This window comes from Perognathus longimembris, chromosome 1, assembly GCF_023159225.1.
Source record: "Perognathus longimembris pacificus isolate PPM17 chromosome 1, ASM2315922v1, whole genome shotgun sequence".
NCBI classification, from domain to species: Eukaryota; Metazoa; Chordata; class Mammalia; order Rodentia; family Heteromyidae; genus Perognathus; species Perognathus longimembris.
In genome coordinates, this window is record NC_063161.1 from 65,177,818 (window position 1) to 65,189,328 (window position 11,511).

At 47.4% G+C, this 11,511-nt stretch overlaps 2 protein-coding genes across 2 annotated transcripts; one reads left to right on the forward strand and one right to left on the reverse strand.

The window, feature by feature from the left end:
• Positions 1-538: 538 nt before the first annotated feature.
• Pthlh (parathyroid hormone like hormone) lies at positions 539-9,106 on the reverse strand. The gene is made up of 3 exons (XM_048351017.1): positions 9,003-9,106; positions 2,823-3,245; positions 539-688 (listed from the first exon to the last, which is right to left on the reverse strand). Exons 1-3 carry the CDS (start codon positions 9,104-9,106, stop codon positions 679-681), a joined length of 537 nt encoding a protein of 178 aa, XP_048206974.1. The 3' UTR covers positions 539-678.
• A 656-nt stretch (positions 9,107-9,762) lies between these two features.
• Positions 9,763-10,740, forward strand: LOC125349442 (protein FAM246C-like). The gene is made up of 2 exons (XM_048343595.1): positions 9,763-10,221; positions 10,330-10,740. The coding sequence occupies exons 1-2, from the start codon at positions 9,763-9,765 to the stop codon at positions 10,738-10,740; spliced, it is 870 nt and encodes a 289-aa protein (XP_048199552.1).
• Positions 10,741-11,511: the final 771 nt, after the last annotated feature.

Genomic DNA, 11,511 nt, shown 5'->3' on the forward strand with positions numbered 1-11,511 from the left:
TAGCTAGGATTACAGGCATGTGTTATCTGTGCCTGGCTGGACATAATATATTTTAAATAATTGCTAACTAAAAGCTAATGTAGGAATGTTGGAAGCTGTACCGTTATAAATGCCTAAGGACTATATTCAAAAAAAGTTTTAAATAGTCAGTTATGCTGTGTTCCCTCTAGTAGAAAAATCTCAAGAATAGAATACACCCTCTGAGTCATAGTGTATTAGGTTGTATTTTATTAGGCATTCTTTACAAATTTAAAATACTGCTATTTTTACATGCACAGGGGAAATCAGTTTGGATAATTATCTTTAGGCATTCATTAAAATCAACCACAAAATAGAGACACTTCTTTGTGTCATTTATCAGTACTTGATATGTAGATCTAAAGTGCATTATGTTACAAAAATATAGAAATCCAGCAGCACCAAGATACCTTTACAAAATAAATACATCAGTTGACAAAATAAATTATGGTAAATGTGATAATAATAATTGGATTAGCCTTGGCAAAAATAAAATATTCACAATGGCCAATGTGCAGTTTCATGGAGCAGTAATGGAGATGACAGTTTTATTCTAACACATTTACAGTATTTACAGATAATAAATATTTCTAATACTTTCCATATGTTTACTATTACAAAATCCTGTAATTCGTCCTTGGAAGTTTTCTGCTGAAAATCTCAATAAGTCCTGTGAGGAGAAGGAAAGGGAAGAAGAGGAAAAAACAGGTTAATTTTCCTTCGAAATGGGAAGACACAAAATAAAAATCATATTGCTGTGTGTGGTGGCTCAGGCCTGTAATCCCAGCCACTCAAGCAGCTGAGCTGTGAGCATCATGGTTCGAAGCCAGATCAGGCAGGCAGATCTGGGAGACTCTTATGTCCCGTTAAGCCACCTAGAAGCTGGAAGTAGAGGTGTGGCTGAAATGATAGGGGAAAAAGCCTAAAGGACACTGTGCAGGCTTTGAGTTCAAGTCCCAGTACTGACTCAAGAAACAAAATAACTCAGTAAGTTACTCACTGTGATTGTACTAAATGGCATTAAAATGGGAAGAGACAGTGTTTTGAACAATTGCTTTCTCAAAAAGGAAGAAAAAGGAAATAAATTATTGGACCAGGAAAACATATTTTAATTGTTTTTCACCTTGTCTAGATACAAACAAATAAATAAATAAATATGCATACATACATACATATACATATATAAACATATGTATATATACACACAAATACACACACATATATTTCCTTTGCTGCTGATACTGGGGTTTGAGCTCAGGGCCTCACTCTGTTGGCTTAGCTTCTCCATTAAAAGCTAGCACTCTACCACTTGAGCCACACTTCCACTTCCACTTGCATATTTTTGCTGGTTAACTGGCGATAAGTCTCTTGCATTTGCCTGCCCTGGTTGGCTTCAAACCTTGATCCTTTAATATCTGCCTCGTGAGGAGTTAGGATGGTAGGCAGAAGCTGCCAGGGTTGGTCTAGAAGTTTTTTTTTTTTTTTTACTACTTGGTCTATGAACTAAGGATAATCAACCACTTAAGTGTAAATAAAACAAGTTTTATTTCTACTGCATTCCTCTGGAAAAATTATGTCAGCTTGCTAATGGACAAATAGATACATGAGAAAACCTTAATATTTCTCAAATCAATACTTAAAAATATTCAGAAATGATTCATTTTTCACGAGCTGGTGAAAACCAGAGTTAAATCTAATTAAAAATTAAATCATATTTAGAACATATGTTTAAAAATAACTTAATGTGCCAGTCACAGTGGCTCATGCCTGTGATCCTAGCTACTGGGGAGGCAGAGACGAGCCAAGAGAATGACATTTTGAGTCCAAACTGGCCAAAAAGTTCTCAAGACCCCTGTCTTAACGATAAAAAGCTGAGCAGGGTGGTACAAACTGTCGTACCAGATACATGGAGGTGTAAAGTAGGAAGATCTCAGTTTAGACTCACTAGGCAAAAGATGAAAGACCTTACCTACCAAATAACTAAAGAAAACCCAGACTGAGGGTGTGGCTCAAAGGATAGAGTCAGGAGTGATGAACTGAATTCAAAATCCACTTCCAAACAACAAATAAATCAAACAAACAAACCTCAAAACCTTATTATTATTATTTTTTTTTTTTTGCCAATCCTGGGACTTGAACTCAGAGCCTGGGCATTGTCCCTGAGCCTCTTTGTGCTCAAGGCTAGTGCTCTACCACTTGAGCCACAGTGCCACTTCTGGCTTTTTTTCTGAGTAGTTTATTAGAAAGAAGAGTCTCATGGACTTTCCTGCCCAGGCTGGCTTTGAACTGCAATCCTCAGATCTCAGCCTCCTGAGTAGCTAAAATTACAGGAGTGAGCCGGCAATGCCTGGCGAAACGTAATGTTTTAAAATAAAAATAATTTGAAATTGAAATTCAGTGATGTGTGGCTGGCTCAGAAGATGCTTTTCTGCAGTGTTTGTAGGTCATATCCAAGCATCGTAAAAAATGAGCTTTGGTTCAAGTGGTAGAGAGCCAGTCTTGAGTGAAAAAGCTAAGGGACAGTGCCCAGGCCCTGAGTTCAAGCCCCAGTCTCTGTGCACGTGCGTGTGCACACACACACAGGACTCTCATAGTCTTTTCTGCCTGGACCTGCTTCAAACCACAATCCCAGATCTCAGCCTTGTGAATAGCTGGGATTCCAGGTGTGAGCCACTTGCTCCCGGGTAGTCTTCACTTTTGTCTGCTTTTAAGTTACACAGCAGTTGATGGAGACTCCAAAGGAAAAGAATGATTTTGATTTGTCCCAGGCAAGACAGAGCTGAGACTAGAAAGCCGGTACTCACCTTGAATGGAGCCCCAGCCAGGCGGCTGAGGGGTCAGCATGGTGAGCCACATCTACCTTGCTGCTGGTGTCTCCCAGGTCCCTCAAGGCAGATCGAGTTCTTCTCTTCTTCTTCTCCTGCTCTTTGCGCTTGCCGGGTTTGGCTTTCTTCTTTTTCCCCGAGGTCTTGAGGGGCTGCTCCTTGTATGGTTCCACCTTGTTCGTTTCCTGAGTCAGATACCTGCCCTCCTCACTGGCTCCGAGTTGGACTGGATGGTTCTTGGTGTTTGGGGGGGGCTTGGAGTTGGGGGACACCTCTGAAGTAGCTCTGATTTCGGCGGTGTGAATCTCAGCGATGAGATGGTGGAGGAAGAAGCGGCGTCGAAGGTCCTGGATGGACTTGCCCTTGTCATGAAGAAGCTGGTGCTCCGACACGGCCCGCTTGCTGTGACAAGGAGAGCCCCATCAGCACTCCATGCCCGGGTGTGGACAGAGGGGCTGCCGCCCCTACCCTCGGGGTGCCCAGGGGCAGAGGAGGAAGAGGGCCAACCTTTTAAGGCTGTTTTTCCAGTGTAAACTGCCATGGTTTCCTGGGTATCAGTGGCTCACCCCTGCAATCCCAGCAACCCAGGAGGCTGAGATCTCCTCTCAATTCTTTTAGTTTGAGATTAGGTACATTGTCTTTATTGAATATTGAGGATTGCAGTTCAAAGCCTCCTGGGCAGAAAAGTCTGTGAGACTCATATCCAATTAACCAGCAAAAAGCCAGAAGTGGAGCTGTGGTTCAAGTGGTAAAGTGTTAGCTTTGAGCAGAAAAAGCCCAATGAGATTACTAGAAAGAAATCTAGCAGGATCCTGGTTTACATGAGGTGGGAGGAACTTCTCTTTGTTTCTGAGGGAGCCACACGTGAAAATTCACATATGATTGGCAATATGATTCTGGGAATGTTTAATAATCTGCAAACTAGAGGCTTGAATACAATGTAGTTACCCTCTAACAGCATTCTTTGAAGGCTAGAGCTATGTAATTGCCTGTTTCATAAGCAATGAAATTTAATAAATACCTTTTAACAAAATGTGACATTTAAAAAAAACAAAGCAAAACTCTTTTGGGCCAGTGCTGGAGCTTGAGCTCTCACTTAGCTTTTGTGCTCAATTCAAGTGCTCTATCACTTGAGCAACAGCTCCACTTCCAGCTTTTTGGTGGTTAATTGGAGATAAGTCTCACACACTTTCCTGCTTTGTCTGACTTCAAACCTCAATCTTCAGAATTCAGCCTTTTGAGCAGCTAGGATTAAAGATGTGAGCCACAAGCACCTGGCTTAAAAAAATTCTTCAGCAATAATAATTGATATGAGAGGATTTTCATTTTTTTCTCAGCTCTTGGCCTGTGCCCTCCATATCTACATTTCTGTCTCGCTCTTATTAAACAGTCCATTCTAGCTCACCACAGAGACATGAGCACTGGTCCTCTCCCTGAGCTACCATATCTTCTCAAATCAAGAGACATGCTTTCCCATGGTGACTCTCGTGGGAATGAAACAGTCATTAATTCGATCCTCGTGCTTTGTTACAAGCAGATAGGACACAACTTTCTTCAATTTAAAAGGAGTACATCTTGAGGCCAGCACTGGGGGTTCATGCCTGTCATCCTAGCTACTCAGGAGGCTAAGATCTGAGGATCACTGTTTGAGGCCAGCCCAGGTAGCAAGTGCAGGAGACTTCTCTCTAATTAATCACCAAAAAGCCAAAAGTGGAGGTGAGGCTCAAGTGGTAGAACTCCAGACTTGATTGAAAAAGCTAAAGGATAGTACCCAGGCCATGGTCAAGTCACAATTGTACCGGCACAATAAGAAAATTAAATAAAATAGCATAGTATGTCTCTTACAAGACACAAAACTTCTCACCTGCCTTTTTGAAAAAATTGTTAGCATACTGGAAAACATAAAGACTTTTGAAGCAAAATATGAAATATTGTTAAGCCACGCTATTTAACATTCTTTTACATTTTTAAAAATAGTTACACAAAGAGGTTATAATTCCACAAGGTTTAGTATTTTTAAGACTTCTGTCTTTAAAGTGATGTGTGTGTGTTCGTGTATGTGCACATGAGTGTGAGTGTGAGTGCTGGTACTAGGCCTTAAACTCAGGGCTTAGGCATTGTGCCTTTTTCGCCCAAGGCTAGCACTGTACCATTTGAACCACAGCTCAGCTTCTGATTTTTTGGTGGCTAATTGAAATAAGAGTTTCGTGGAGGGCTGGGATGTAGCTCAGTGGCAAAGCGCTTGCCTAGCAAGTGCAACGTCCTGGGTTCGATCCCCAGTACCAAAAAAGAAAACACAAAAAAATACAGTTAAAAAAAAAACACCCAACCAAGAGTTTTGTGGACTTTTCTGCCCAGGCTGGCTTTGATCTGTGATTCTCAGATCTCAGTCTCCTGAGTAGCTAGGATGATGGCATAAGCCACAGGTGTCCCAGCCCATCTTTAAATACTGTGAAGCATGAATATTGGATTGGGCAACTGCATGGGAGGGTCAGGAATACAATCCTGTCTTTCTCATCAACGAGGAAAGAAGGGCCATAAAATATTCTCTTTATTTCCATAACAAGGCATGAATTGACATAGGATAAATCATGGGCATGTACAAACTTGATACACCTTAGAGGTGAGTAATCAATTCAAAATTAAGGGGGGTTTCAATTAGACAACTCTCTAAGTTGTAAATAGAGTATAAAAAATATTTGGGTTTTCAACTCAACTGCAAACATGAAAAGTAGCCCAGTCTCTCACCTGGCATTTATGACATACCTGGGCCCTAACTTAGAAAAAGAAATATGGCATTCTGTCGGATGCCACTTGATTATTGTTTGAAAAGAAACAATAGCAAACACTGAAGGAGAACATTTCATACAAATAATCCTAAATTCAGGCAAATTATAGTTGTTATTTTTTAAAAATAAAAATTCCATGGACACCCGGGACTCCCTCTAGTCATCCTGCTACTCAGGAGGCTGAGATCTGAGGATTGCCATTCAAGGCCAGCCTGGGCAGACAAACCTGAGAGACTCATCTCCAATTAAGCAGCAAAAAGCTGGAGGTGGTAGAGTGTCAGCCTTGAGCAGGGGGAGCAAAGCTACCGGACAGTGCTCAGTTCCTGAGTTGAAGCCCCGATATTGACAGGCTTAGCGTGCAACCATCCCCCCCACCCCCACTTAGTTAGTTACCAGAGTGGGAAAAAGAGATTACATTTCTAAGGAACTATCAAGGAACAGAAAGAATAAAGAGTCATGGAAATTTCTCTTCCGGCACAGGAAAGAACAGCCTGAGTGTTGATACAAAACTCCCACGACAAGACTCAGTCTGAGCAAGCTTGGGATACATGAAGGAGACAGGGTTAGGGTGTTAAGAGTTGAGATGACTCACTCAGAGGCCCTTCCAATTTACATGACTCAGTTGAAAGTTACGCTTTTCATTAAGTGGGAGAGACCCAGGCTGGCTTTCAAGCCAGCCAGTCAATGATGCTTTTTGCCTCAGTCTGCTGGGGTTCCCTCTGACTTAAACCCAGGGCTAGCTACCTGTTTGCCAAGCCTTATTCATTTGCCCAAATTCATTCAGAGACCTCATTTTCTTTCCAGTCTCCAACTCGGTCAAAGCTCTACACCCAGGAAATAAAATCTTTTGGACTAAGAAAAAATTCACAACTTGTACTGGCCCCCTTTATATGGCATAGACAGTACAATTTCAATACTGTGTCTCCTTAAAAAAGAAGTACCTTCTGACTCATGCCTGTAATCTACCTGTAATCATAGCTGCTCAGGAGGCTGAGATCTGAAGATTCCAGCACAAAGCCAGCCAGCCAGGAAAGTCTGTGAGATTCCTATATTCAAAGAACAACCAAAAAGCTGGAAGTGAAGGTGTGGCTCAAGTGGTAGAGTGCCAGCATTGAGTGGAAATAGCTAAAGGAGAGTATGAGACTCCAAGTTCAAGTCCCAGTACACACACACACACACACACACACACACACACACACACACACACAGCTAGCCTGATTTCATGTAACAGTAAGTGAATGTTTTGTCTGTTGCTCAGAATTTACTGTTACTTGGCAGAGAGACAAAAATAATGCTTTTGTTTGTTTTCTTTAAGCTCCCTTTGGCTGTGATAATTTGATGAAATCTCTTCATCTGCTGATGAGTGTGTTGCATGAAGTGGCAGGGCTGGAATGGGTGATCTATTAGCATGAATGAGGAGGGTGCTTTGTGGTGATTTATAACCATCTGTTGAGTGTTTAACTACAATATTATATTTCACTCACAATCAAAACTAGAGCAGGGCCCCTGGCTGCTAAATGAGTTTCTAATGTGGGTGGGTTATTTTATTTTTTGCAAGGTACAACAAAGAGTTTTTAAAAAGTAGCCATCAGGACAAACTTAGAATCATTTTTATATGCTAGAATTGTGGATTTAATCATGGCTTACTTACTATTTCTCAAAAGAGGAAAAAAGCATTTCTCCTGTACCCTCTGAAAAAATTGGCGGTACTTCAAGATAGTACTTCTTAGCCAAATAAATATAGAATCTAAGTGTGCTTTTAAAATTTCAGTCTTCATTCATAATTCTATTTTTGTGTTAAATAATCAAATGTAATACTAGTCACAAAATAAAGAAAGAAGTCTGAGAACAGCTTACAAAAATACGTGAGTATAAACATTGATTTGAAGAATACAATGACCCTTTATCTTTTAGTATAATCTTCTAGACAATTTGCCTTAGGAGCTTTATAATAGATTTCCATTTGAGTACCAAAGTTCAGACATGTCTCAAATAATTTTATTTAAGGAGTTTCTCCTCTAAGAATAATAATATTAAATCAGGGCAATTTTTAAAAAGTGTGTTTTTTTCTATTCTCCTGAGAATTTAGAAGAAAACATCATGAACCCAATTGTGAATATTCGATATTTTTACTTATATTATTAAGTGGAAAAGTTCTCCTTAAACTAACTTTTTCTTTCTTTCTTTCTTTCTTTCTTTCTTTCTTTCTTTCTTTCTTCCTTCCTTCCTTCCTTCTTTCCTTTCTTTCTCTCTTCCTTTCCTTTCCTTTCCTTCCCTCCCTCCCTTCCACCTTCCTACCCTCTCTCCCTGTCTCCCTGTCTTTCTTCCCCCCTCTTTCTCTCTTTGTGTGTGCCAGCATTGGGACGTGAACTCATGGCATGGGTGCTGTCCCGTAGCTTTTTCACTCAAGGCTGGCACTCTACCACTTTAAACCGCAGCTCCACTTCTGGCTTTTTGGTTTTGATAGGAAATAAGAGTCTCACAGACTTTTCTGCCTGGAGTTGGCTTTGAACCTTGATCTTCAAATCTCAGCCTCCTGAGTAGCTAGGATTACAGGTGTGAGCCACTGGAGCCCAATGGTTCTTTGCTCTTAAAGCTTATGCTTTTCCTGAGTCCTGAGTCTGCTGGTCTCACACAGGTCAATGAACTGCCAGGGCCTACAACTCATGAAGACAGTTTCTCCAGTCTCTTCTCATTTTTTCAATTATTACACCCTAGTAATATTCCCTGATGTGCTTGGATATATGATCTTCTCAAAGTCAATTTATCCTTCAAAGAACCACCAATGCAGAAAGTAAGTAAGCCCAAGCGTTCAGTCTACCGGGCAAATACTTGGTGCCTGTTAGCCATCACTCCAAGCAAGTTCGTGCACCCACAGTTTGCTGTGGGGCCAAGCGCCCTGACCTTTTTTAATCTGTTCCATAGCCAAAGTTCTTCCTACATTTTATATAATATGCTTTAGTTATATAATATAGTCCAGTTTATATACTTCAAACAAATTATGTCATTCATAATAAAATTAGATGTCAAGCCTTTGCTCTTGCCACCCAAACAGCCCGCTATGGCGCAGTAAGATAGCCACGTGCAAAGACCTCAGTTCTCCGGAGTTTTTCACCTTCTTTTGCATTCCCACAGCTTTCTGGGGGAGGGGGCCTCGGCAGCCCCGCCATTCCCTGCAGCCAGCCCATCTTTCCCCAAAGGAGATTGAGATGGAGAAGAAGGAGGCCGCCCTTCGTGCGGGCGCACGGCGGCTCTGTGTCCCGCCGGTCTTCCTCCCTGTTCTCCATCTGGGTCTCCCGGGCTCGGCTGCCCGGTCCGCTGAGCAGCCAGCAGCCCACGGGCAGCTCCCCGCGGGGGAGCGAGTACTCACAGCCGGCGGCCGAACCCCTCTACCGCGCGCCCGCAGGCCGGGACGGAGGAGTAGCTGAGCAGGAACACCGCCACGCTCCAGCGCTGCACCAGCGTCCGCAGCATCGTCGCCCTTCTCCCTCGGACCTGGAACAGAACGCGCGGGGACCCCGACCGTCAGTGCCGGACGCCCGGTCTCCCCGCCGCCACCACGCCCTCCGCTCCCCGCTGTAGTCCCGGCCCCCATCGCCTCTCCACTGCCACCGGCATCTCCCGGTCCACGGGGAGGAAGAGTGGGAGAAAACATAGGGCGCCCCCCGACAGCTCCGGCATCTCCCGGTCCACGGGGAGGAAGAATGGGAAAAAACACAGGGCGCCCCCCGACAGCTCCGGCATCTCCCGGTCCACGGAGAGGAAGAGTGGGAGAAAACTCAGGGCTTCCCCCCGACAGCTACGGCGCGCACTTACTCGGGGCTCGGCTATTCCAATCGTGCTTCTCACAAGCCACAAAAAAATAAAAAATAAGAGGGGATCCCCAAAACAAAAGAAAAAATGAAAAAGAAACAGGAGAGGGGCCTCCGCGGCTCTCGGGTCCGCGTCCCCCGCGCGCCCCCACGGCCCCGCGTCCGCGCTCCTCCCGCGTGGGTTTCGTGGTACCGACCCCGCGGTCCGCGTCCCTATCGGGACTGCGTCCACAGCACACGCCCGGCCCGGTACCTGGGGCGGCGAGGGATCCGGAAGACGACTCCGCCGAGGACGGGGCTCTGGTGGGGCGGCGGGCGATGCGGGCTCTGTCCGGTCCTGGGAGGGGGGCTGGCTGGGTGCGGGGCTGGACGGGCGCCCGTCTCGCGGGAGTCCGGCACAGAGGGCTGGAGCGATTCCGGCTCCCGGCGGCGCGGGACCGGCGGGAGGGACCCCTGCTTTCCCGGCGGCGCCGGGCAGCGCCGGGCGGGACGAGCGCCGAGGATCTCCAGGCACCCGGGCGGCTCGGCGCGGGGCCCGAGCGATCCCTCTTCCCGGGCGCCGAGGGCAGCGGACTCCGCGCGGGCCACCTCCGAAGTGACCCCGGTCCCCAGGCACGGCCGGGTAGGTCGGAGCCGTCCGCTCCCCCGGCTCTCGGGGCGCTCCGGGGTCCCGTACCGACCCGGCAGGTTGGGCGGCGGAGGAGAGGTTCACACGCTCCCTGCCGGACCTGCGCCCGAGTGAGCAGCCGCACCAAGGTGGCGCCCGAGGAGCGCGGGGCGCGGGCGGGCGGCGCGGGCGGGGGGCGCGGGCGGGCGGGGCGGGCGCGGCCGGGAGGGGGGGCGCGGCGATCCGCGGGCCGGGGGCGCCCTCGCCGCCTACCCTAGGCTCCACCCTGCGCTGCCAGCCAGCCGCGCGGCACTGCCGCCGGCCCGGGACCCGCGTTCTGGGTGGACCCGTCGCCGTCCCCCGAGCCCCGGCCCGCTCCGGAGCCCGCGAGGGGCGGCGATCGCCGAGGGCCGGCCGGGAGGAGGCCGAGGAGCCCCCGCCGAGGAGCCGAGCGCCTAGGAGCCGCGGCGGAGACCGCGCGGGCGGACCGTACCCGCCAGCACCCGCGATCGGGGCAACCAGGACCCCGCGACCGGGGCCGCCAGCGACCCCAAGACCGGGGTCGCCCACGGCCCCACGATCGGAACCACGACAGACCCATGATCGGGTCACCAGAGACTCCACGATCGGGCAGCCCACAGCCCCTCGATCGGGGCCATGAGAGACCCCAAGACGGGGCTAGCCAGTGACTCCACGATCGTGGCAGCCAGCTAGCCCATGGCCTCGCCGTGACCTCATGATCTGTCCCGGGAGCCAGGCCCAGACTCGCGTGGACGACCTGAACGCTCGGATTCTTTCCTCCCAGGCTCTTGCCTGGAAAGATCTGAGTCTAGGAGCGCTCGCCAGGACTGGGCCGATCTCTCCCCAGGGGCCAGCAGGACGTAGACTTCAGGTGGAGAGGGCATTTCTGGCGTTAGTAGTTCATTATATAAAAATGTGTGTGTGTGTGTGTGTGTGTGTGTGTGTGCGCACACACAATATGGCATGTGTGTGGGAGAGTATTGGGGCTTGAAGTCAGGGCCTTGCACTTTCACTCAAGGCTGGTGCTCTACTATTCGAACCACACACCTCATCTCCACTTCCAACTTTGTTTTTGTTTTTGTTTTTCTGATTATTTGGAGATAAAGAATCTCGGGGATTTTTCTGCCCCCGCTGGTTTAGAGCTTGGAGCCTCAGATCTCAGCCTCCTGAGTAGCTAAGGTGACAGGTGTGTCTCGTGGCACCCGGCTCATTCTCACTGCCTCACATCTGGGCTTCCATGAGTCCAGCTCAGGTCACAGGCCCGGTTCTGGGTTGTGTCTGCGTATAGGGTGCTGCCCCCTTGCTCTACATTAGCGACCTGAATGCAGCTATCCTCTCTCCTCCATCCTGCCTGTCTCCCAAAGCCCGCAGTTAACAGAGTTTGCATCTTGTCGGATGGAGGCAAGGGAACAAAGGCGTTGCTTCCCAACGCCTGGGGG

Coding starts and splice junctions, on each gene's coding strand:
- LOC125349442 (XM_048343595.1), top strand. CDS start 9,763: ATGCGGGCTCTGTCCGGTCCTGGGAGGGGGGCTGGCTGGGTGCGGGGC. Junction 10,222..10,329: donor TGGCGCCCGAGGAGCGCGGG/GCGCGGGCGGGC, acceptor CGCCTACCCTAG/GCTCCACCCTGCGCTGCCAG.
- Pthlh (XM_048351017.1), bottom strand. CDS start 9,106: ATGCTGCGGACGCTGGTGCAGCGCTGGAGCGTGGCGGTGTTCCTGCTC. Junction 3,246..9,002: donor GAGGGGTTCGGCCGCCGGCT/GTGAGTACTCGC, acceptor TCCTTGTCACAG/CAAGCGGGCCGTGTCGGAGC.